Here is a 27299-nt window from a genome sequence, read left to right as displayed (position 1 = left end):
AGCAATAACCAAACCATTTTTAGAGAAGCCAGGGCTTTAATCAAGTCATAAATCTGGATGGAGCTACTTTTCATGCTGAGAAATATATCAGGTTCTTGTACCAGATGCCCAGGAGCAGGGAGACATTAGCATACCCCCTGCCAGTGGAAACCCAAAGCCTGCCCTTGGGGTAAAAAGACATTTGGGGAATGGAAAATGGGCTTGTAGAGTTCCTTTTTTTCCAGGAATGTTTTAAAGTTAGTTTTCTTTGGGCACATGTACATGGGAATAGTCTTGGCCTGCTTATTCGACCAACTTATTGGGAGGTCCCAAAAATCAGAGTGAAAATTAAAGTTGTGTGTCTTCTCCCACAGCCTTCTGGGGTCCAGCTGACAAATGGGGAGTAGGGAACTGAGTTTTTTCCGATATGAATTAATCATGTCGCTCAGCCTGCTGCCTAGTGCCAGTTCCCAGCCATTCTGTGGTGCTTTAGAGACCCCCTCTCACACTCCAGAGGACACCAGACCTGAAAGGAGCAGCCAGAAAATGCAGTGAGGCAGCCTCTCTGCTCTCGTCCATCACCCCACAGCCCTTGGAGTGAGGCCAGTGCGCATCATATACCATGCGCAGCATAGAGATCCCTCCATAAATTTAATGTTTTTCTTTTACATTTATTTATTTTTGAGAGACAGAGCACAAGTGGGGGAGGGGCAGAGAGAGAGAGGGAGACATAGAATACAAAGCAGGCTCCAGGCTCCACACTGTCAGCACAGAGTCCGAGCAGGGCTCGAACTCACAAGCCATAAGATCATAACCTGAGCTGAAGTCGGACGCTTTAACCAACTGAGCCCCTCAGGCGCCCCTCCTCTGTAAAATTGAAATGGCTGAGCATTTTCCAGTTTTGTAAAATTAAATTAAGGAAAGGACTCCCAGACTGACTCTACCAAGTGCCAAGTTTCATCCCAGCACACATCACTTTTATAGTGAATTTTAACTCTGTGAAAAATACAGGATTATAATGGAAATGCTGACAGACCCAGAGCCAGCTCATGAAGTAATAATGCCACGTCTTTAATATTTTTACACAGCACGTCCTAATCTGCCACAGCTTTCTTTCCCTTTAGTTTTTTTTATTAATGTTTTATTTATTTTTGAGAGAGAGACAGAGTATGAGTGGGGAAGGGGCAGAGAGAGATGGGGGGAGACAAAGAATCCAAAGCAGGTTCCAGGCTCCATGCTGACAGCTCAGGAACTCAGCGGGGCTGAACTCAGGAACCATGAGATCATGACCTGAGCCAAAGTCGGACACTTAATCAACTGAGCCACCCAGGCGCCCCTTTAGATAGCAGTGAAATAAGTGAAACCCTCCAGAGCATTGCTTTTGTCTCCTCCTCTTTTAGATTGTATCCCCCATTTTCAAACCATTTCTTCCTTCTGGTCCTCTTTCAATCTATTTACTTCTTTTTTCTTTTTTTTTTTTTTGGCTCTGTACAATCGGTTTATCAAACTCAGGTGCCTTTTTTTGAGCTATTTGGCTGGAAAGGGAGGAGAGACAGGAGTATATGCACCCTGAACTCTTGCCTTCCTCTCATGAAGGCTAAGAGCTCATGGAATGCAACTCTGGATAATGTGTCTCCCACAGGTGATGAATGCCCAAGATGGCTTCATCTGTCCTACAAGGAGGCCCATAAATCAAGCTGCTTGCCTCTCTCTCATCAGACCAGAACTCCTACTGGTTTTCAGCCCTTCATTTCATCGAAAATATCCACTAAGTAATGACCATCATGAGTTCAGACCTTCTTTCTAAACAGGTGCCTTAAAGGCAGTCCTAGCTCCCCACCTTTAAGGTAAACCAGCATCTTCCAAAGGGTGCAAGGAAGTGGAAGCCAGGGCCACCAGGCCTCCCAGTTTTCTTCCCCCACATTTCCCTCCTCTGTTGAATCGGTCTGTTTCTCTGAGTTAGGCTACTTTAGCTGTAGAAACTGATGTGAAATAGACAAAGATGAAGAAAGTCAGTGAGGTCAATTTGACTTAATCAGGGATGTCAACTAGTGGCAGGTTAGAGCCACACGGACTCCCAGAGGATGCAATTTCATATTTAACTTGATTTTCTTACTGTGCACATCTCCCTCGTTCTAAACTTTTATCACTCTCCAGTTAACGTATTTTTAAAAAATAGTACTTGAAACTAGGAGAAAAAACCCTCACACATGTATGAATCACACCTGGCTTTGGCTCAATTTAGAGCCACAGTAGACCTAGGAATGGAGGCCTAAAGGCAATATTTTCTTTCACTGGTTGAAAAGGATTGATAGAGAGAGGCTTTTGGCTGCCAGAACTCTCATTAGCGAGGCAACCTTCCCAAGCACTACTTCCTCCTCAGACACCTAACCAACTCGAGACCTGTAATAATGGAGGTCTGAGGAAAGAGAGCACTGTCATTCCCTGCTGATTGACTGTTTCCTGGCATAGGCATTGAAGTTGGGAGAATAGAAATGGTCAACATTCATGTAGCCTGGAGGGAAACAGAAAAGGAGATGCTAGCCCCTGCCCGAAACATTGTTAACACCCTCACTGAAGCAGGGGGGTCAGGGGAGTGATTCACTGCGTGGTCTCTCTGGAGGTGTGGACCACGTTAGCCCATGATTTTGGTGCCCTTGTACACGGCACACAGAGAGATTGCTCCCCTTCCAAAAATGATGGATTCCTCTTTTACTTTAACAAATGAGAAATGTCCGTGACAGAAAGGAACCCCTGTTACAAGCCAGGTTTTCTCATTAGCAGTGAAACATGGATAATTATTCACTGGGAACATACACTGTGGGAATTCATGTTAGATTTCGTATTTTGACTATTGCGGTGGGCAAACCTCAGAGACCACTGTGTACACATAGAGACACGCACATAAATATGTACATAAAAGCACAGAGGCCTGCACCACATGTGTGTGCCGTGTGTGCCGAGGAGAATACCACTTCTGGATACAAAATAAGTTTTTAAAGAAAATGAGTTATGTATTCAGTTAAAAGCATTGAAAGACAGATTAGTGATGGAAAAGGCAGATGGCCAGCAATTTTGTTCATTTGCTTTAGTCATAATTAGTTTATTTTGGTCTTTCCTTTCTTTTTACCATTGCAAGCAGACTTCCCCAATAGCATTTTCAATCCAAGCTGAGTAGCCACACTTACTAGAAGTATATCCTCTCTGGTCACTGTACAGATGTGAAGGAAAACACAGTAACCTATATAGCGGGACACTGGCCCTGTAAGAAAAGAATATTTAGGACTGTCATAGTTAGGATATTCATTCAACAACATCTAACAAAGGGCCAAAATCACAGTCAACAGGACAGGCGTGTAATTCTGTCTCACATGGCAGTCCGGGGGAAGACATTCCAAGGATGGTCTGACAACCTACCATGTCATCTGGGGACCCAGACAAAAAAAAAATTTTAACTCCTATCACACTGACATCCAACACCTGGGTAGGCCAAGATAATTCACTCCATGTACACGGAAGATAGAGGAAGGGAAAACAAGAGCAAGTCCTTTTCTTTGAAAGACATGTCACAGGTAGTGTACGTATCACGTTTCTCCTCATTTCACTGAAGGCAATCGTATGTCCTATACCTTCTTGCAAAAGGGGATGGGAAATGTCTCTATTCCAGGCAGCTATCTACCTAATTAAAATTCAGGGGTTCTTTGATTCCAAGGAGAGGACACGGAGGATAGGATCACTAGCAGTTTCTGCTACACACAGCAACTGAACTAAAGTTGCCAGAATCAAGGGTGACAGAAGTACAAATGAAAGTGATCTCTGACTTCAACAGGGCTAAACAAATGAAGGTGAACCTATGAGCAGGAATTTGTAAGTTGGGCAGATAACAAAGCATTTGAGGAAATATCTGAAAGTAGCAGGCTGGAACAGCAAACTTTTTTAATGTGTTAAACCCTTATAGAAAAAGCAGAGTATGAGCAGAATATGTGAAAAGCAACACTTTAGACACTGAGTTGTTTATGATAATCGATGATTCAGACAACAGAAATATAGGGTTTTTTTTTTCCTTTTTATTATGGATAATTTTGCATATATGCAAAGTAAACAACACTCATCACCCAGCTTCAATTAACATGCTGCCATTTCTATTTCACTTGTACTTCTGCCTATGCCCCACCCCCTCCCCAATTAATTATTCTTTAAGTGAAATATACATACATTAAAATGCTCAAATCTTTTTTTTTAAATATTTTTATTTATTTCTAGGAGAGAGAGAGAGCGTGAGCAGGGAAGGGTCAGAGAGAGAGAGAGACACAGACTCTGTAATAGGCTCCAGGCCCTGAGCTGGCAGTCAGCACAGAGCCCGACACAGGGCTCGAACCCACGAACCACGAGATCATGACCTAAGCAAAAGTCAGACGCTTAACCGACTAAGCCACCTAGGCGCCTCTAAAATGCTCAAATCTTAACCAGACATTTTTGACATTTATATTTTTGACAGATACACATGTCTAACTATATCCTTGTCTAACATATGTTTGACCACTTGATATTTTTTTCAGTTTTATTTCTCTTTTCTTCACTCTATTATCTGTTCCTACATCTTCAGTTTCACACATTTTTTCTCTCATATTTAAATCATATCTAGTGAGTTTTTTATTTCATAAGATGTATGTTTCATTTCTAGAAGTTCATTTGATTCTTTTTATGCCTTCTATTTTCTTCCTATCTGCATGTTTTCCTATAAATACCTAACATTTTTAACATTCTATTTTAATATCCTTGTCTAGTAATTCCATAATCCCTCTAATTTCTAGATTTGTTTCCAGTGACTGAATTTGTCTTGGTTATGGATTGCATTTTCCTGCTTCTAGACTTATCAGTTAACATTTGATTGAGTGCTGGATGGTGTAAATTTTGTGTAAATAAGTATCTGGATTTTATTGTCTTCTAGAGATGGTTGGATTTTCCTCTGTGAAGCTGCTAAGTTCAGTGTTTATCTTTTTGACATTTTTTTTAAATTTAAGCATGATTAGGGCACCTCTAGAGTAGTCTTTACTGTAGAGCCCCTAAAGGGTCTCTGCTGAATACTCCAGAAAACCATCAAGGATCTTCCAGTCTGGCTGGTCAGAATTTCAAGGTCTTCCAGCCCTATTTGAGCTTTGGGAATTATTAGACTCACAGCTCCTTAGCTGGTCTTTGTTCATTGTTATAGAGTTATGCATTATATCTGTAATTGAGCAAATTGTCAGGATGAATCTATGCAGATTTCTGGAGCTCTTTTTCTACGTAGCACTCTTATCTCCAAAATTCTCAACAACATCTAGCTGCCTGAGCCTCTCTGAACTCTATTCTTTATCTCATCAGTTCATTCAGACTGCTTTGCTCTGCTTGGGATAGTCCTCTGTTATGGGTTGAATGATGTCCCCCTAAAAGATACTGAAATTCCAAGCCCCTGTAAGCCTGTAAATGTGACCTTATTTAGAAATAAGGTCTTAGAAGATGATGAAGTTAAGATGAGGTCATTAGGGTGGGTTCTAATCTAATATGACTTACCAAAAGGGTAAGTTTAGACACAGAGACACTCAAGAGAGAACTCCATGTGAATATGAAAGCAGAGACTGGAGTCCAAGGAACCTCAAAGACTGCCAGCAAAACACAAGAAGCTACAAGACAGGGGTAAAACAGATTCTCTCTCACAGCCCTCAGAAGGAACTAACACTGCCAGCACTTTGATCTCAGACTTCTAGCGTCGAAAACTGTAAGACAGTAAATTTCCATTTTTTAAGTCACCCAGTTTGTGGTACTTTGTTATAGCAACCTTAGGAAACTAATACACCCCTCAAGGCTTTAGGTTTACTGACTCATGCCATCTCCAATTTTTTGTTAAGCCCATCTGATAAATTTTTTATTTCATTTTTTGTATATTTCAGCTCTGGAATTTATCACTATAATTTCTACTTCTCCATTAAGATACTTTATTCATTTACTATGAATGTATTTTCCTTTAAGTCTTTTAACCTATTTAAGTCTATTTAACCTTAACTATTATAATAACCTATTTATAATAGTTGCTTAAAATCATTGTCCACTCATTGAAACACTTGCATCTCAGAATTCATACAATCCTGAGAGAAATTCATGTTTGAGTATGGGTCACATTTCTTCTTGCCTAATAGTTTTTTATTGTATACTGAACATTATAAATGGTATATTGTAGAGACTCTGGATTCTGTTATGTTCCCCAGAAGAGTGTTTATTCTTGTTCTGGTGGACAGTCAACTTTGGTGGACTCAAATTCCAACCTCTGTCTTCCCTGCAGTGAACACTAAGTGAATTTTCTACTCTATTCTTTCACCTTCTAGCTGCTGTTCTTTTGCTGGGTCCCCTGAGGTTTGTCTACTAAGAATTTGGACAGGATTTATGCAGATTTTGAGGTTTATCCCCACTCTGACTCTTCCAGGATTTTCCCCCTTAACTTTTCAGCTCTTCTAACAACCCCCAGACTCTGGCCTCTGACATCTCAAGCCACCTCCATGAGCCACATAGGCTTTGAGGAATTTCCTCAGGTAGCAAGCTAGAAGCTGCTAAACCACACTTGTTGCAATTCCTGAACTTCTAGGATAGATTCACCTCCTGTTTCTGTCACTGCTTTTGGTTACTCTTCACTGCTTTCAAAGAGTTGTTTAATGGGGGTTGTTGTGGTAGTTGTTTAGATTTTATGATTGCTATTTACAGGAATATTAGTCCAACCAAGTTATTCACCATTACTGGAAGCTAGAATCCCCAGTCAAGTTGTTTTAAGAGTTTTATGGCCAAGATCTATTCTGTTCTTGTTTTGCTACATTTGAACTATTCCCATTTACCCTCTTTAATTTTTCATCTTCTTAATAACCCAGATGTTGGTCCACTTCTAAAGATTGAAGACCCAGAGGTAAATTTTCTCTTAAATTCAATATATGGATGTGCATAGCGTTGAATGGGATGTTTTGATGAGACACTTTTATTTCTGATTCTATTAACTTTTTGGAAATTTTGGAAATTTTGATCATCCAAACATGAGTTAGAATAAATTTACCTACTGCCTGAGCAGGGAGTGAGGCGATTATGAGGAAAATGTTTATTCAGTTATTTTTGTAAATGAATGAAAACATTCATTCATTACATGAATTCTTATTAATCACTTATTTTCTGACAACTAGTTTCTTTAATCTCTCTCCACTCTGGATTTCCATGATATCACACAGTCTCAATTTTGTCCTCTCTCACACCATTTCTTCTCAGACATCTTTAATACGTCCTCTTTAGTCATCAATCACTGAGTGCTAGAATTCTCCCATTGTTTTGTCCTGAGGCTTAATCTCTTTTCATTGAAGACTTCATTCACATACATTTATGAAAATGGTTCTAAAATTTGTTTCTAGCAAATATTCAACTTCCATTTTTATCCCTATGACTTTGATGAATTTTTTTATACTGTGGTTTCATCACAACATTTAAAGGTTTAAAACTAAACTTGTGCTTAAAATTAAACTCATCTGGGGTGCCTGAGTGGCTCAGTTGGTTAAGTGTCTGGCTTCAGCTCAGGTCATGATCTCACAGTTCGTGGGTTCAACCCTGCGTCAGGCTCTGTGCTGACAGCTAGCTCAGAGGCTGGAGCCTGCTTCAGATTCTGTATCTCTCTCTCTAACCCTCCCCCACCCCTCAGAAATAAATAAAACATTAAAAAAAAAAAAAAAACTAAACTCATCTATCTCCAGGGGTGGAGATAAGCAATAGCTTCTCTTCCTGACTTAGCTATTTGTTAATAATCTCACAAGTGTTCCAACCTTATTAGCTTTTCTTCTGTCCCTTTCCTCATATTCTATTATATTCTTTGCAAATATGTTTCATTTCTTACCACATATGAACTGATATCCTAGACTCTCCTTTCTCTCAAGCCAATGCATCTTGCAAAGAACTACCTTAATAGTCTTTCGAAAGCCAAATATCACTCCCTCTTTATAAACTTACAGGGGCTCCCAAAAGACTAGATCCTGACTGTCAAGATCCACCCATTGCAACTCCCACACACCATTCCAGCCTCATTTATGTTTTATATGTTCCAGCCAAGTCAACTAGTCATTTTTTCTAACCACACCATAAGTTTTCTCATCTTGGCCCCTTTGCTCACACTGCATCTTCTAAACTGCCCCCACTTCCTACTCTCTATCCCTGGTCTCAGCTTACTTTAATCCTTTTTTTTTTTTTTTTAAGTTTATTTATTGAGAGAGAGAGAGAGAACACATGGGATAGGGGTAGAGAAAAAGAGAGACAGAATCCCAAGCGTGCTCCACACCATCAGTGCAGAGCCCGACTCAGGGCTCAACCTCACAAACCATGAGATCATGACTCGAGCCAAGATCAAGAATCAGATGCTTAACCAACTAAGGCACCCAGGCACCCCTCAGTTTACCTTAATCCTAAATAACCTTCATATGTAACATCTCTTCCATGAGCTTTTCATTGCCATAGTTCCATATCACTACACATTGATCTAAGAAATATAGATTGAATAGGTCTATTTTACCCTTGGCACTTGGCTATTGGGGAGCAGGAAGAAGAGGGTGAGGAAGATGAGTTTGAAATGATGATGGGAAATCAGGGTACCTTAAATCAAGGATGTTAAAGATCATCTAATTCAGTGGTTATCAACAGTGGAATCTTCTTATGCAGAAGCCCAACATATTCTTTTATTATTGAAATGGAAATAGAATCCCCAGAGCCCCACTTTATGCTGACTTCCTCTCAAAGGCCCCTCCCCAGGTGCCCAGGGAACTATCCATTATAAAACCATTGACTATGTCAAAACTCTCATTCACAGATTAGAAAAATGAAACCAGAGAACCCTATCGACTCTAGACTTCTCTGTGAGAGTCATGAATCTGTGTCCGTGCATGTGAAAGTGACAAAATGGCTTTTCTCTTTAAAACATTCTGCAAGGGGCCCCTGGGTGGCTTAGTCAATTAAGCGTCCGACTTTTGCTTAGGTCATGATCTCACGGTTTGTGGGTTCAAGCCCCGCGTTGGGCTCTGTGCTGACTGCCAGCTCAGAGCCTGGAGCCAATTTCAGAGTCTGTGTCTCCCTCTCTCTCTAACCCTCCCCTGCTCACACTGTCTCTCTCTCTCTCCTAGAAATAAATAAATATATTTAAAAAAAAAAAACGTTCTGCAAAACTGATATTTATCCTGATAGGTCTCAGCATTACTAGGAAGCCAGCTGCTCTGTACATCTGTCTCAGTTGCTGCTACTCATGGGTCCTTCTCAAGTTTTAAGAACTCCATGTCATGGTAGCCCTCATACCTGCCCTTAGAAGAAACTCTGCCCCATCTCATCCACACTGGGAGCACTAGGCTGGAAGGCCCTGGGAGCCTCTCCAAGACTCAAGACCCCAATGGGCCAAGAGAGATGTCCTGGCTGCTCACTATGGCCCCTGGTTCCAAGAAGGAGGGAGGATTATAAATGTAAATTGTTATGCAAATGAACCTCCCATTTAGCTGACTAGGATTCCTGGCTCCCAGATAAGTAACTCCATCAGCCATAGAAAACAGCCTGAGGCTGCTACTGCTCCTTTTTCTGCTTAAAAACTCTCAGAAAATCAATCCTAATGGAGTTGGAAAAATGGAGATTAGGCTAAATATGAGAGATTTCCTTGCCAAATATCTCATGTTTCCTTGGGAATAGCAAAGTCCTTATTTATCAACTTAGAATATAGTCAGCCTCACCAGGGCTCTGTCCCCACTGACCAAACATAATGATTCCTGGAACCAGCGTCTTAACCATGTATGACACCTTATTTTTTTCCTTCAAATAAGATGTGATTGAGACATATATTGGCCTGTTTAAGCAAGTCTTGAAAAGCTACACTGGTTTCAGGCTTCACTTTTTAAATCATGCTATTTGCCTAAATAAATGTACAGTATTCCTGACTTTTATTAGAAAATGAAATCAGCATCTACAGTTGGAACTGAAGGGAGTTCGGTACTCCTGCTTCTGGGGGGGCTCCCCAGTAGACTTATTTCTATACACCTCTCCCTCAAGGCCATTTTTACCCCCACCTTGTAACAGGAGTAACAGTACCACAGACTTCATAACATATTAGATGCATAGGTGCCACCAGGAGCATGCAAGGAACCTGCTCCTCCTAAATATCTGAATAAGAAGACACAGGTGATCAGAGCACAGGCAGAAATATTGCCCTATCCCAAGCCTTGGATCCATAGAGCTAGGAGAAATTTGGGACTCCCTCCTCCCTAAGTGTATCAGTTAGCTATCACCACATTAAAAATAATAATAATAATAATAATAAGATTCAATGGCTTAAAATAGCAAACATTTATTTTTGCTGATCTCACTTAGTTCAGCTGAACTCAACCGAGTTTGGCTGGGGTGAATTGGCCCTTCTCCACATTTCTCTCAACCTCCTCTTGGGATCATCAGGCCAGTCCAGGCATATTCTTCTACTGGTGATAGCAAAGGCACATGAGCACAAGCAAAAATACATGGTCTCTTGAGATTTAGGTTTGGAACGGGTACACCAGCACATCTGCCTCATTTCCTTTGTTGTGGTAAAATACTCATAACATAAAATTTACTATTTTAAACATTTTTAAGTGTTCAGTGGCATTAATTACATTCACATCATTGTGCAACCACCACGCTTTCTCCATCCTCAGAACTTTTTCATCATCTCAAACTGAAACTCTGTACCCATTAAAAAACAATTCCCCATGCTCCCCTTCCTCTGGCCCCTGGCAATCACTCTTCTAGTTCCTGCTTCTATGAACTTGACTACACTAGGTTCCTCGTATATGTGGAATCATACAATATTTGTCCTTTTGTGTCTGGCTTATTTCACTTAATGTGTTCAAGGTTCATCCAGGTTGTCACACATGTCAGAATGTCATTCGTTTTTAAGGCTGAATAATATTCCATCATACATACATATCATACTTTGTTCATCTACTCCAATGATGGACATTTGTGTTGTTTTCATCTTTTGGCTATTATGAATAATGCTGCTATGAACATTAGTGTACAAATAGCTATTCAAGTCCTGGCTTTCAATTCCTTTGGTTGTACGTATCCAGAAGTCAAATTGGTGGATCATATGGTAATTCTACATTTAACTTTTTGAAGAACCTCCATACTATTTCCCACAGTGGCTGCATCATTTTACATTCCCACCAGCAATGCACAAGGATTCTGCTTTCCCCACATCTTCATCAACACTGGTTATTTTCTGTGTTTTATTTTTGTTTTTTCTTATAATAATAATCCTACTGGGTGTGATGTGTAGCTCACTATGGTTTTGAGTTACATTTCTGTAACAATTCATGATGTTGAACATTTGTCCATGTGCTTATTGGCCATTTTTATATCTTTCAAAAAATGTCTATTTAAGTTTTTGCCCATATGTTTTTTAGTATATCTGTTTATATTTGTTGTTGAGTTACAGGAATTCTTTATATATCCTGGACATTAATCCCTTATCAAATCTATGAGTTGCAAATATTTTCTCCCATTCCATGGGTTGCCTACTTACTCTGGTGACAGTGTCCTTTGACACACCAAAGCTTTCAATTTTGATGATGTCCTGTTTATTTTTCTTTTGTTGCCTGTGCTTTTAGTATAATATCCAAGAAATCACTGCCAAATACAATATCATAAAGCTGCTTTTAACAGTTTTATACTTTTAAGTTAATGTTTAAGTTAATTTTTTATATGGTGTAAGGTAAGGATACAACTTCATTTTTTGCATGTGGATATCTAGTTTTCCCAGCACCATGAAATGGTTCTGGCATCCATGCTGGAAATCATTTGACCATATAAGCAAGAGTTTATTTTAGGATTCTCTATTTTGTTCTTTTGGTCCATAATGTAGGTCTTTTTTTTTTTTTTTTTTTAACCAGTACTATACTGTTTTAGTTACTGTAGCTTTGTACTAAGTTTTGAAATCAGGAAGTGTGAAACCCTCAAGTTTGTTCTTTTTCAGGAATTGTTTTGGCTATTCAGTGTCTGTTGAGATTCCATATAAACTTTAGGATGGATTTTTATATCTGTGCAAAAACAAAAGTCATTGAGATGTTGATAGGGATTGTACTGAACCTGTAGTTCACTTGGGGTTAGTGACATCTCACAATATTAAGTTTTCTAATCCAAGAGCAAACCTCCCATTTCTGTTTTAATTTTTTAGCAACATTTTGTTGTTTTCATTGTACACGTTTTTAATCTCCTTGGTTCAATTTATTCTTAAGTTATTTTATTCTTTTTGATATTATAAATGGAATTGTTTTCTTAATTTCTCTTTCAGATTGTTCATTGTTAGTGTAACATCTGACTCATTTTATTGGCCAAAGTAGTCACATAGCCAAACCCAAAATCAGGAGGTGGGGAAGTATAGCCCACCAATCATGGAAGGCCACTGCAAAGTTACATGGCAAAGTGAGTCAATACAGGGAGGAATGAAGAACTGGGTTCTGTAACAATGATATCCTATACTGAACTTCAGACAGTCAATTTTAGCATTATTTTTCCAGGGCCCTTTTCAAAATAGTCTGACCCAAGCCCTTTAACCAAACAGTTACTATGAAAAATAAACAAACAAACAAACAAATAAGTAAGTAAGTAAGTAAGAAGTTAGGGCACTAGAGGACAAAAGGAATGAGCAGACAAAGGAAGGAGATAACAGGATGCCTAAGTAAGTTGCTGGTGTGCAGCTGCACAAGTAGCAGATATAAAGGAAAGAACACAAGTCAAGGAATCAGAAAGCCTGCCACTTAATCTTGGGAAAGTATCTAACAACTCTGGGCCTCAGTTTCCTCCTCTGGCGTGTATGCTCAATAATGTCTAAGGACCTTCCCTGTGTTAGCTCTGCATCCTATACAAATTCTAACAGTGTTGACCCCAGCATAGAAAACAAGACAACCTTGGAAAATTCCTTCTCTTATAGATCCATAGGTACACACAGCCATACAGGTGGCCATTCTCTTGTCTCACAGATCTCATCATTTTCTTTTTTTAATTTTTTAAAATATTTTATTATAAATATTATAATATTTATATATTTTATATAATATAAAGAGAGAGAGCACACAACACAGAGCCCAACGCAGGGCTTGAACCCATGAACCATGAGATCATGACGTGAGCTGAAGTCGGACACTTCACTTACTGAGCCACCCAGGTGCCCCAGATCTCATCATTTTCTGCCTTACATCTCAGTTTTATTACTGTGCTTTGTTTTTTATTCAATACCAGTGAGGATCTCCTTGCAAAGGGGAAGATAATCATCACTGTCTTATATATCCCCAGAACAGTAGGCACAACATTGTTACTTCTTTAACTAAATTGAGGGGGAAACACCAGTATCTTTAATTTTGAATGGTTTACCATGTGTTTGGAACTTCTAAATAAATTGTCTGTGGAAGCTAAGTCATTGAGGACAAAACAGCAAATTCAGCGAGTGCTCTGAATTTAAAGAAAATTAGTTTTTTCTCACAGTAGCAATCAGTTTACTTTAATAATTCAAGGCTATAAAAGCTTGAGTAGACATAATATCTAAGCTTAATATTTTAGAATTTAATGTATCAAAGTATGTTTAATGACTATGTAGATAAGTAGAATATCGTACATGTCAAAATGCAGGCTTGGCAAAAGTTGTTAGAAGGACAAGGTTCTTGACTGATAGAAAAATTAAATTGGTGTTTACAATTGCTTTCTAGAGTTTGTTGAAAAACTTTGGCTTGATAATCACATAAACAGTAAAACAGTGGCCAATATTAGATTTTTACCAATTAAATTGATTCTTAACTATTACTATATAGCATTTTTTTTCCAACTCCCTACATTTGAAGAAGTGCTTTCTTCCAGTACAAAATCAGTGTAGGAACTAATGAACTTAAAAAAAATGTTCAAGGGGTGAATATTAATTGCTGCATTCTTTCAAGGTTAGTTACAAGGACATAGAAATAGGTACTTTGTGTTCTTGGAGAATTTTCACTTAATTGAATGAATAATAGTCCCCTTCCCAGAATTCCAGAGAATAAAAACATCTATTTGCTTGGAAATAGCAAGCAAAAGAAATATGCTGCCGGTATGGAGACTACACTCTATGTATGGCTTCTAGAGCCACAGAGGCACAAAAAGAACAAGTCAGGAATATGGCCCTTCTGGCTTATTAATGGCCTCTCTCTCTTCTCCTCTCCTTCTAGGCTGTCCCATCAGAGGTCACCCTACCCCTAATATCACCTGGTTCCACGATGGCCAGCCAATTGCCACTGTCCCAGGACTGACACATCATATCTTGGCAGCTGGACAGATTCTCCAGGTTGCAAATCTTAGTGGCGGGTCTCAAGGGGAATTCAGCTGTGTTGCACAGAATGAGGCAGGAACACTCGTGCAAAAGGCCTCGTTGGTGATCCAAGGTAAGGAACACTTCAGGCTTTGGGTGCCGAGATTATTCCTTGAATAAGAAGGTCAACCTGAGAATCTAATTCTCTAATAGAACCAACTGATTTCTGATCTCCAGTGGTTCCTCAAGCATGAAAGTCAAAGCTGAATCATGTTTCCATATGATGCGGCCCTTCAGAAGAGCCGCCAGGCTCCGTCCCAGCAGAATCTGGAAGTCAGTGCTGCTTTCATAAATGGGCCCTTCAGCTTCACAATGTTGCTGCTGCCCAGGACCAAAGAAACACCACGATATATCAAAGTCAAAAAATGTTTCATTTTTGTGTGTTTAGTAAGAAACACACACACACACACACACTCGTAAGCACACATGTGCATGTGTGCAAAGTAACCTGTTAAACTAATGCAAGTTTTTTCTGTAGGTTTGGTCAAAAAATAATCTCTTAATCCAAACTGCTTCGTTAGTGCCTCCTCTCCTGGAGACTCAAGCCAGTGCCAGTACCTGCTTATCATCCTAAGGAGTCTTAAACTGTAGTCATATGCTGTGTGTTTTGCAGTCACCCTTTCTTGTGGCCCCATTGACAATAGACTGTGTGGTTCATGCATTAATCTTCCAGGAACATGGGCAGGTCAGAAAGCCCGTGGGAGGGGCTTGGCATCAGCTGCACCAAGAAAGGGTTGTGAATGAGCCCAGAACAGTGAGAAATTAACCCAAAGTGGGTCATGTTAAATAAAAACTAAGTGAGGCTTTCATGGTTTCCATAAGCTACTTCTAACCTGTGGCCTGTGTGTGATTATTTTAAGGAAAAACAAAATTCCATTGCATGCATTCTAAAATGGAGTATTCTGTGGGAAGGGACAGAATTCTGTGCCAGCGTAGCACATGAGAAGGGAGATTTTTCTGAGCAAATGGGTTTTCCCCTTAAACAGCCTCCCCTGCCATTTGGCTCTTGAGACAGGAAAGTAAATGTTCCATTTTCTTGCCAACCAGCCATTCTCCGCTAAAAACCAGAAGCCAGTGCCTATCTGCAAGGTTTGTAATATACGACCTTGCAAATAAGCGCTCACAATTTACCAGCCTGCAGTTATTTTTAACAGCTTTCCTCCCAGTGAGTCCCAGACCCCCAAATAGAAAACCCAGAGAAACTGAATTTCTCCCTTACGTCATTGTCTCACGTCAATGAGTACTCTCTGGATAGGCTGTTTGTTGTTGTTGTGTTTAGTAACATCTATGAAGTCCAACTCAAATGTGCACGTCTAAATATGATTGTTAGGTATTTCTGATATTTTTATAGCTCTTTGTTGAAAAATAAAGTCACTTTCTGGTGAACCACTAGGAAGAGAAAGCACTTTGGAAGTGTGTTTAAAAACATGAAAGACTAGAGGCACTGATTCTAAATACTGGCCCTGCACCAGGTGCTGGGCGAGGCCCTCTACCTTCATTATAGGTGGTGCTCACAATAACTCCCCAAGGTAGAGGCTTCGTCCTCCCTTTACGGATGAGCCAACCGAGGCTCCTGGAGCCGAGGCCTCTTGCCTACATGAATTGGGAATGGAGCGCACTGATGGACGGAGTCTCATGCATAATAAATTGTGCCCACAGAGCACAGGCATACTGCTGGCTTCTTTTCACCTCTGATCCTCCTCTGACAGATTACTGGTGGTCTGTGGACAGACTGGCAACCTGCTCAGCCTCCTGCGGTAACAGGGGCATCCAGCAACCCCGCCTGAGGTGTCTGCTGAACAGCACAGAGGTCAACCCCACCCACTGTGCAGGGAAGGTGCGCCCTGCTGTGCAGCCCATTGCATGCAACCGGAGAGACTGCCCTTCTCGGTGAGTGTGGCAGACACTGGCACAGGCCTCCCCAACCCCACAGCTGACCCCTGGCTTTTAGCCACCTTGGTGGCTAGTCTTTGTCCGGCATTGCACAGGAAGAGACACAGAGTGCCAGCAAGGGGGCCTGCCATCCAAGACACTCTTCTTTCCTCTGGGCACAGACTTGTCAGGCCTCTCCGCTGTGCAGAAGCTATCCATCAGAATGGGCCTCCTCCCTCGCCAGTTTATTCCCTCACCACTCAGAGAGCCGAGGGCTATCTGGTCATCCCAAGGGCCTCAGAGGATCTGTTCGGGGGCCGGGAGCCTTCCAGGCCCTAGCAAGAGCTAGCCTTCATCCTGCAGTAAGAAATGGGCCCTCTGGTTTGTTTGTAAGAGGAGAAATGTGTTTGTGGTTGAGGTGCCGAGGAGATAGGGCTTACTGACCAGCACCCCACCCCCTCCCCTTTCTTCTAACTTCAAAAACCGTGCTTATCAGTACTCTAGTTGAGGTGAGGAAATCATACCCTAGTCTTGTCTTTGAAGGGTTGAGTCCTGCTGATGTCACAATAAATCTTCTTCGTTTTCTATAGTCGCCTCAATGGTGGATATATATTCTCAGCATCTGGTCCCAGAACGACACCCACCATCTCTGCCACTTACAGCTTGGAGAAGTAGTGAGTCACACAGAGCACCCTCCCCCCAGTTTGCAGACAGTAGTTAAAGGGATAATGGATGGACTCAGAGTTGGCACCAGCATGGCACCCAGAGCCTGGGGGGACTTGGCTGGTTCTTGCAATGGCCCTTTACTACCTATGTGTGGGACTTCCATAGACTACTTAGGCATCCGCCCTGTGTTTTGCCAGCTGAGTCATAAGGAGCAGCTGAAACCAGGAGAGACTCAATGAAATATGAAACACACTCATTAATATCAGCAGTTTGACTTGCTGACGGGAAGGTTTCCATGGGAATGATTAATGTCCTTTTATACCCTTCCTGAACTGTAACATAGCCGTACCTCTCCTTTCACAAACCCCCCACCCCAGCTCCTGAAAAATTGCTGAAATGTATATTTGGAAATAAAAGTTGATTGAAACACAGGCCTGACATTCACCGGGGATATAAGGGGCTGGAAGATTGCCCTCGCCAAGCTATTTGAAATGAAGACGAAGCCTTGGACATGCCAAGGACTTTTTGATTGGCTGTGGTGATGGTCAGAGTCAATCAGCCTCATTTACTTCTGCAAATGAAATAATGGCCATGTCTGCTTGGGTTTCAGTGCCCCCAGGAGCTTTAAAACACCTCGTGCCTGCTTCCTAAGTGGCTCTGCTCCTGTGGGTTGGAAATCTGCATTCAGTCATCTCATCTCTCTCCAGGGCAAATGGAGCAGGGAAGTTCCACCAAATTAAATAAGTCACAGAACCAGATTCAAGTGGAATGTGCCCCCTGTCCCTGCTACTTGCCTCTCCTGAGAGCCAGATGTGGCGCCACTCGCCTAGGGAGTGGCCACAGGCTTACCTTTGACTAGTTTCCCTCCTGGGCTTCTTGGGCACTCCTGTAGCCTTCTTTGAACACAAATAAATATTGCCCTGGTTGTCTTTGAATAGGGCCAGGAGGTCCTGCATTGACCCAGGTAGCTAGTCAACCATTTCATTTAGATAAGCTTTTTCTCAGGCCATAAAAACCAAAGAATGGTTCAGTGGGTGGGTAGGTAGGTGGTTTGTTGGTTTTTCCCTAGATTGAATAAAATGGCTGGAAAGTGCCAAGTCTTTTCTCATTATTTCTCTTTGAGAACTAGCCCACCATGCAAACATGCACAGAGAGCCCCTACAGGTTAGTATACGGACAGAGGATTTCAGAGCATTTCCCAGATTACAGCTTGGCTTTATGAAAAAGCCATTTGCCCATCTCGGTCAGTTTCCCTTCAAAGGATCCAAATTGTAGTTGGAAGCGAACATTCTGAGAACTACATTCACCACATGTGCAGCCCTCAAAGAGGTATAAGACCTATACCTCACCATGGAGGTGAGAGGTGGGGGACTGCTCCAGAAAGCTAGAATGAACTTTGCATGTTTCTCGGGGATTCAACAAAATCCAGTGATGTGGGTTAAGGCAAGGGAGAAAATACAGTGCGTACAAGCAGACAAAATGTTGACTTCAGTGAGAGCCAGATTGCCTCCTTGGTCAGGAGGTGACACAGTTTGGGTCTGACTTCCCTAGGAAACTGTCCCTCTTATGTCACACACTTGGATGGCTTTAGGAAGTACCAGAACTGCCATGCAGTGTAACTGACTAAAGGACTGTCTCCACAGAGCATTCCACCTGCAGGCTCATAGCTTTGGGGACCAGGGTCAAGCTGAGACCACTGACCTTCAGACTACTCTTTTGAGATGCACCTTTGCAGTCAATTTCCAAAGGGTATTTGTTTCCTGTGTCTGCCATTACAAATTAACACAAACACAGAGGCTTAAAAGAAAAGACATTTATTCTCTCATACCCTTGAAGCCCACAAGTCCAAAATCAAGAGGTCAGCAGGGGTTCACCCCTTGCAAGTTCCTTGCAACTTCTGGTGGCTCCAGGCATCCTGTGACTTGTGGCCACCTCACTCCAGCCTCTGCCTTTGTGGTCCCATGGTCTCCCCCTCTTCTCTGATTTCTGTCTTTCTCATATAGGGACATTTATGATGACAGAAAATGCAGGATAACCTCATCTCAAAGTCCTTAATTATAGCTGTAAAAACCCTTTGTCCAAGCATGGGAACATTCACAGGTGCCAAGGATTTGATGCAGATATCTTTTGGGGGCCCATTTTCTAGTCTTCCATGTATACCTTGAAAAGGGTCATGCCCCCCAAATTAGTAGCTGTGTGGTGAGAACAGGGGGGTGTTACAGGCTCTATTTCTGAGACTGTATAGCATCATTCCTCTGCCCAAGGCCTGACCCTTTGCAGCTTACCTGATTTCCTCCCTCTCCCCAGGTGGATGGTGACCTCCTGGTCTGCCTGTACCCGGAGCTGTGGGGGAGGTGTCCAGACCCGCCGGGTGACCTGCCAGAAGCTGAAAGCCTCTGGAATCTCCACTCCTGTGTCCAACGACATGTGCACACAGCTTGCCAAACGGCCAGTAGACACCCAGGCCTGTAACCAACAGCTCTGCGTGGAGTGGGCCTTCTCCAGCTGGGGCCAGGTAAGTGGATTTTATTTGACAGGTAAATCTAAAGGTGTGGACCTTGCCGAGGTGGGAAGTAAAATGTAACCACTGCCACATCCTCTGTGATGTCAGACCTTTCACATCCCACCTGTCATCAACTCATCTTCCCAGTATCCATCCTATTGATCCCTTCCCTCCCCCTCCTCAGGTCTTCCTTTCTTCCTTTCTCAGGCCATCAGTGAACCCTCAGTAACCCTTTCTTCAGACTCATTTTCTATAAGGCCACCTCTCCTCGCCAGCTGTGCTAAGGTGGATGATTTAAAACTCTGACGAGATCCATGTGGGTACTGCAGTCTTATGCGGAGCCAGGGGTTCTCAACTGGGATACACAGAATCACTTAAGAAACTTCTAGACCAATGTCCAGGCTGCACCTCCCTGAGATTCTACATCAGTTGTTCAGGGGCGGAATCCGAGCATCAGCAAGTTTTAGAAACTATGCAGGAGATGCTGGGGTGTAGGCATAGTAGAGAACAACTATTCCAGGCTAAGAAGAGTTGAAGCCTAGCTGGATCGCTTTGAAACCACCAACTCCTTTATCAATTCTCAGCCAGAGGATAGCCAAGAAAGTCCCAGGTTAGCTTAACACACTGCAACGATGGAGGCTCATGGGACCCCAGGAGGGATGAGGCCTCTTCTAGATATAAGAAGGAGCCGCAGGACTCTCCATTTGGAGAGGAAATTTTATATTTAGTTATGACTTTAAAAATTAACACAAATTGAAGATTCTCAGTGGGGAGGAATAAACCTGAGCAGTGACAGACACTATGCCATGACAGAAGCAACCTTGGAGGAAAGGGAGGCGATGATAGTCACCTTACCATTGTTCTATGATTATTTCTGGGTCAGGTAGAACTGAGCATCAGTCAGACATTCCCACTGTAATTAGAGGCCTGGGCTTTTCCCAGTGCAGGTGTGTAGGGTCTCCATTTAGACAGAGTAGTTTTCCTACTCATCTGACTCCTTCTCTGTTTTAGAATGTTGGTGGCACTAAGAGAAAACAATCCAGTGTGGTGCTTGGGGGAAATGACATAATTGCATATGTTCTGTTCATTTCAAAGTATGTATTCAAAACCTACTGGGGACTTACTTAGTATCTAAGAGCTGCCTGCCAATGCTGATAATCAGCTAGTACCCACCCCACTAACTATGCGGTAACAAATATTGTTTGTCAGAGTCTGACAGTAGGATGACTGATTGGTCAGACATAGTTTGTGATTAGTTGGTATCTGAACCGTGCCATTAGGCCTGGCCTGCTGGAACACCCCAAAACCACCACAAGGCTCTTAGTTCTTTGTGTCACTGTATGAACTAACATGACTGAATGTTTTGGGCAGCTGGGAACTTGAAACTTGTTGGAACTGGCTACCTGCACATTACTGCCTTCATGTTCCTCCCTCCCCACCCCGAGGTGTGTTCTTTGGAAAACAATCACTTGGAATTTCCCATTAAGTTAATATGCTGTAGCCATCTTTAATGAAGATCAAATGTTATTGGGAGGAAATCTGGCCATGCACTTGCAATCCATAAGCCATTTCTGTCCCAGGTGAGTCCCGGGATAATCTCAGCACTGGCCAATCAACACACTCGGCCTGAGTCTCCTTTTTGGCACCTTTACCAACCCTCCCTTATTTCCAGTGACCTAATGTATGTGCTTCATAATTAAAGAGGCATGAGCTCCCTTTTGCTCTGATGCCTGGGGGATATCATCTTTCTCCTACCTGGAAAAGCCCACTTCTGCTAGCTTTCACTCAGCCCAAGGCTTACTACTTCTAGGCCCTCGAGGCTTACTGGCAGTTTGTGAAATTACAATTGGGAACAGATCTGGCTACACATGGGGGAGACGTTTCTGCATTGGATCACTGAGGTCACTGAAGGGGACATACACTGTGCACATTGATGATTCTCAGTGATTACTTTTTCTGAAAGAGAGAAAAAAAGGTCCTTCCTCCTCCTTTCCCTCAAACACTCTCATCCCCTTCTTCTAAAACCCTCTAGGCAAGTATGTCTCAAGCTTTGATGTGAATCATTAAGTCTTTAATCTGGATTTAACCTTAATGTGGATCTTGTTAAAAATGCAAATTCTGATATGACAGGTCTGGAAGTAGAGCTTTAGATAATGAATTTCTTTACTGAGGCATAATTGATACCCATTATTATATTTTCAGGTGTACAACATATGATTTGATATTTGTACACATTGCAAAATAATCCCCACAATAAGTCTAGTTAACATCTGTCACCATACATAATTAGGGGAAACAATTTCTTGTGATGAGACTTTAAGATCGACTCTTAGCAACTTTCAGCTGTGCCATACAGTACTAGTAACTATAGTCACTATGCTGTACATTACATCTCCGTGCTATATTTATAACTGGAAGTTTGTACCTTTTGACTGCCTCCACATAGTTTACCTACCCCCACCTCTGGCAATCAGCAGTTTATTTTCTGTATCTATTATGGTTGGAGGAGGTTTTGTTGTTTAGATTCCACCTATAAAGCCACACAGTATTTGTCTTTGTCTGCCTTAATTGACTTATGCCCTCAAGGTCTTCACATGTCATCACTAATGGCAAGATGTCATTCTTTTGTGGATAAATAATAGTCCTGTGTGTGTGCACTCGCATGTGCACACGCACGCACATTTTCTTATCCATTCATCTGCTGATGGACACTTAGGTTGTTTCCATGTCTTGGCTGTTATAAACAATGTTGCAATGAACATGGGGGTGCATATACCCTTCCAAGTTCATGTTTTCATTTTTTTATAAATACCTAGAAATAGAATTGCTGGTTGACATGGTAGTTCTCTATTTTTAATTTTTGAGGAATCTACATACTGGTTTTTATGATGGCTGCACCAATTTACATTCTCACCAACAGTGCACAATGGTTCCCTTTTCTCCACATCCTCACCAACACTGGTTATTTCTCATCTTTTTTGATATTAGCTATTCTAACAGGTGTGAGGTCATATCTCATTGTGGTTTTGATTTTCATTTCACTGATGCTTGGTGATCTTGAGCACATTTTCATGTGCCTGTTGACCATCTGTATGTCTTCTTAGGAAAAATGTCTATTCATATCCTCTGCCTTCTTAAAAGGTTTGGTTTTGTTTTGTGTTGAAAGGTTTGTTTGGTTTTCTGCTATTGAGTTGTAAAAGTTCTTTATGTATTTTGGATATTAACTCCTTATCAGATAAATGATTTGCAGATAACTTCTCCCATTCAGTAGGCTGCCTTTTCATTTTCTTAATGGTTTCCTTTGCTAATGTAGTCCCACTTATTTACTTTTGCTTATGTTGCCTTTGCTTTTCATGTCAGATTCAAAATATAATTGCTGGGGCACCTGAGTGGCTTAGTCAGTTAGGCATCCGACTTTGACTCAGGTCATGATCTCATGGTTTTGGAGTTTGAGCCCTGCATCAAGCTCTGCACTGACAGTGCAGAGCCTGCCTGGGATTCTCCCTCCCTCCCTCTCTCTCTCTCTCTCTCTCTCTCTCTCTCCCCCCCACTGCCCCCCCCCCCACTCTCTTGCGTTCTCTCTCTCCCACAATAAACTTACTGTATATATATATATATATATATATATATATATATATATATATATAGGGGTGCCCGGGTGGCTCAGTCAGTTAAGCATCTGACTTTGGCTCAGGTCATGATCTCACAGTTTGTGGGTTCAAGTCCCACATCAGGCTCTGTGCTGACAGCTAGCTCAGAGCCTGGATCCTGCTTCAGATTCTGTGTCTCCCTCTCTCTCTCTCTCTGCCCCTCCCTGCCTGAAGCTCTGTCTCTCTCTGTCTCAAAAATAAATAAACATTTAAATATATATATATAATATCAAAGAGCTTACTATGTTTTCTTCTAAGAGTTTTATAATTTCAGGAATTATGTTTAAGTCTTTAATCCATTTGGAGTGAAATTGTGTATGGTGCAAGAGTAGTCTAATTTCACTGTTTCCCTCATGGCTATCCAGTTTTCTCAGCACCATTTATTGAAGAGACTGTCCTTTCTCCATTGTATATTTTTGGCCCCTTTGCCATAAATTAATTGAGTATATATGCATGGGTCTAATTCTGAGCTCTGTTCTGTTCCACTGACTTATGTGTCTGGTTTACACCAAACCATATTGTTTTGATTACTATACTATAGCTTTATAGTAGTTTGAAAATAGGGAGCATGATGCCTCCAGCTTGTTTATGTTTTCTCATAAGATTGCTTTGGCTGTTTGGGGACTTTTGTGGTTACATACAAATTTTAAGATTGATTTTTTGTTTCTGTGAAAAATTATCATTGGAATTTTGACAGGGATTGCATTTAATCTGTAGATTGCTGTGAGTTGTGTGAACATTTTAACAATATTGAGTCGTCCAATCCATGAACACAGAATATCTTTCTACTTGTATCTTCAATTTCTTTCATTAATGTCTTACAGGTTTTCAGTTTATAGGTCTTTAACTCCTTGGGTACATATATTCCTAGATATTTTTTTCTTTTTGATGCATTTGTAAGTGGGATTATTTTAATTTCTCAGTTTACAGTTAGTCTAGAAATACAGTAGACTTTTTATATTGATTTCATATCCTACAACTTTACTGAATTGGTTTATTATTCAAACAAGTTTTTGGTGCTCTTTAGGATTTTCTATAAAATATGTCATCTTCAAATAGTAAGAGTTTTACTTCTTTCCAACTTGGATGCCTTTTATTTCTTTCTGTGGGCTAATTGCTCTATTCCTAAAGTGGGCATTTTTGTCTTGTTTCTGATCTTGGAGGAAGGCTTTCAGCTTTTCACCATTGAGTATGATGTTTTCTATGGGCTTGTCATATAGGGCCTTTATGATGCTGAGGTACATTCCCTCTATACCTACTTTTGTTGCTCTTTTATTTTTCGTTACTGAAGATAGATGACATGCAATGTTACTTAGCTTCAGATGTACAACATAGTGATCCCACAATTCTATACATTACTCAGTGCTCACCACAATAAATGTAGTCACCAGCTGACACCACATAGTATTGCAATATTATTAACTGTATTCCTTTATGATGTACTTTTCATCTCTATGATTTATGTATTTTATAACTGAAAGTTTGTACTTCTTAGTCCCCTTCATCTATTTTGCCCATCACGTCACTCACCTCCTCTCTGACAACCAACAGTTTGTTCTCTGTATTTAAGTGTTTTTTATATTCCACATTTAAGTGGAATCAAATAGCATCTATCTTTCTCTACCTTACTTATCTCACTTAGCATAGTATCCTCTGCGTCTGTCCATGTTATTGCAAATGGCAAGATTTCACTGTTTTTTATGGCTGAGTAATATTCCATTTTCTTTCTATCTCTCTATCTCTTTATCTATCTATCTATCTATGTCATTCATCTATTAATGGGCACTTGGGTTGATTCTGTATCTTAGCTACTGTAAAATAATGCTACAATAAATATAGAAATGCATGCATCTTTTTGAATTAGTGTTTTCATGTTCTTTGGGTAAATACCCAATAGTGGAATTACTGGATTATATGGCATTTCTGTTTTTGATTTTTTTATATTCTCCTATAGTGTTTTCTACAATAATTATACCAATTTACATTCTTACCAGTAGTGCACAAGGACTCCCTTTTCCCCACATCTTTACCAAAACTTGCTATTTCTTGTCTTTTTCATATTTGCCATTCTGACAGGTGTAAGGTGATAGATATCTCACTGTTTTGATTTGATTTGCATTTGTGTGTCTGTTGGCCATCTTTTGTATTCTTTGGTAAAATATTCAGGTTCTCTGTCCATTTTTTCATTGGATTTTGTGTGTATATGTTGAGTTGCCTAAATTCTTTATGTATGTTGGATATTAAACCCTTGTGGCCATGGAATACTACATGGCAATGAGAAACAATGAAATCTGGCCATGTGTAGCAACATGGATGGACCTTGAGGGTATTATGCTGAGCGAAATAAGTCAGGCAGAGAAGGACAAATATATGTTTGCACGTATAGGAGGATTAGGAGGAACTTGACGGAGGAACAAGGGGGATAAGAAGGGGGGAAATGGTGGGGAAAGGGAGAGAGGCAAACCATGAGAGACTCTTGAATGCTGACAAAAACTGAGGACTGATGGATGTGGGGGGGAGGAGGGATGAGCATGGAGGAGGGCACTTGTGGGGATGAGCATTGGGTGTTATGTGGAAACTAATTTGACAATAAACTATTTGGAAAAAAAAAAAACCTTGTGGGCTATGTTATTTACAAACTTCTCACATTCAATAATTCAGTAATTGCAATAGCTTATTTTTGCTTTCCTTTCCCTTGACAAAGGATACATATTCATAAATTCATTCCTAAGGCTGATGAAGATATTACTGCCTATGTTTTCTTTAAGGAGTTTTACAGTTTCAGGTCTCGAATTTATATCTTTAATCCATTTTGAGTTTAATTTTGTATATGGTATAAAAAAGTGGCCCAGTTTCATTCTTTTGCAAGTAGCTGTCCACTTTTTCCAGCACCACTTATTGAAAAGACCATCTTTTCCTCCATTGTACATACATTCTTGTGTGGGTTTATTCCTAGCTTCTCTATCCTGTTCCATTGATCTCCGTGTCTATTTTTGTGCCAGTACCATACTGTTTTTGGAATATTATAGCTTGGTAGCATATTTTGAAATCAGAGATTGTGATACCTCCAGCTTTGTTCTTATCTCTCAAGGTTGCTTTTGGCTATGGTGGTTCCATACCAATTTTAGGAATATTCTAGTTCTGTGAAAAATATTGTTGATATTTGGATAGGGATTATATTTAATCTGTAGATCGCTTTGGGTAGTATGGGTATTTTAACAATCTTCTTTCAATCTGTTAGCATGGCATACCTTTCCATTTGTTCATGTCATCTTCAATTTCTTTCATCAATGTCAGTTTCTGAGTAGACGTCTTTCATTTCCTTCGTTAAATTTATTCTTACATATATTTTGGCGATACTGTAAATGATACTGTTTTCTTAATTTTTCTTTCTGCTACTTTGTTATCAGGGTATAGAAATGCAGCCAATTTCTGTGTATTAATTTTGTATCCTGCAACATTACTGAATTTATTTATTCTAATAGTTTTTTGGTGGATTCCTTAGGGTTTTCTATGTATAGTATTATATGTCATCTGTGAATAATGAGTTTTATTTCTTCACCAATTTTCATTCCTGTTATTTCTTTTTCTTCTCTGCTGCAGCTAAGATTTCCAGTACCAGGTTGAATAAAAGTGGTGAGATTGGACATCTTTGTCTTTTTTCTGATCCTTGAGGGAACCCTTTCAGTTTTTTACCATTGAGTATATTAACTGTGGGTTTTTCTTATATGGCCTTTATTATGTTGAAGTAGTCCCTGTAAACCACTTTGTTGAGCATTTTTATCATGAATGGTTGTTGTGTTTTGTGAAATGTTTTCCCTGCATTTATTGAGATTATTATATGGTTTTTATTCTTCCTCTTTTTAATGTGATGTATCCTGTTGCTGCTTGCAAATACTGAACTCCCTTTGCATCTCTGGAATAAATCTCTCTTGACTGTGGTGAATGATCATTTTAATATAGTTTTAAATTCAGTTTGCTAACATTTTTGAGGGTTCTTGCATTTATGATCCCCACAAATGTTGGCCTGTAGTTTTCTTTTTTTTTAAGGTCTTTTGTCTGGTGTTGGTATAAGAGTAATGCTGGCCTCATAGAATAAACTTGAAAACTTTCCTTCCTCTTCTAATTTTTGTAATAGTTTGAGAAGAATAGGTATTAACTCTTCTTAAAATGTTTGGTAGAATTCACCTGTGAAGACCTCTGGTCTTGAACTTTTTTCTGTTGGGAGTTTTTTTTTTTT

The 27299-nt window shown here is 40.5% G+C and overlaps 1 protein-coding gene across 1 annotated transcript in view; it reads left to right on the top strand.

The window, feature by feature from the left end:
* ADAMTSL1 (ADAMTS like 1) overlaps positions 1-27299 on the top strand; it is a gene marked incomplete at its 5' end in the record, with an annotated part of 328947 nt that overhangs the window by 278094 nt on the left and 23554 nt on the right. The window contains 3 exons of the mRNA XM_039244420.1: positions 14229-14441; positions 16078-16258; positions 19214-19421. Of these exons, the coding sequence (XP_039100351.1) occupies positions 14229-14441; positions 16078-16258; positions 19214-19421 (602 nt within the window). The remainder of the gene's footprint in view (positions 1-14228; positions 14442-16077; positions 16259-19213; positions 19422-27299) is intronic.

This window comes from Hyaena hyaena, unplaced genomic scaffold (genome assembly GCF_003009895.1).
Source record: "Hyaena hyaena isolate Hyena2069 unplaced genomic scaffold, ASM300989v1 scaffold_240, whole genome shotgun sequence".
NCBI lineage: Eukaryota > Metazoa > Chordata > Mammalia > Carnivora > Hyaenidae > Hyaena > Hyaena hyaena.
This window is presented reverse-complemented; position numbering and strand designations above follow the sequence as displayed.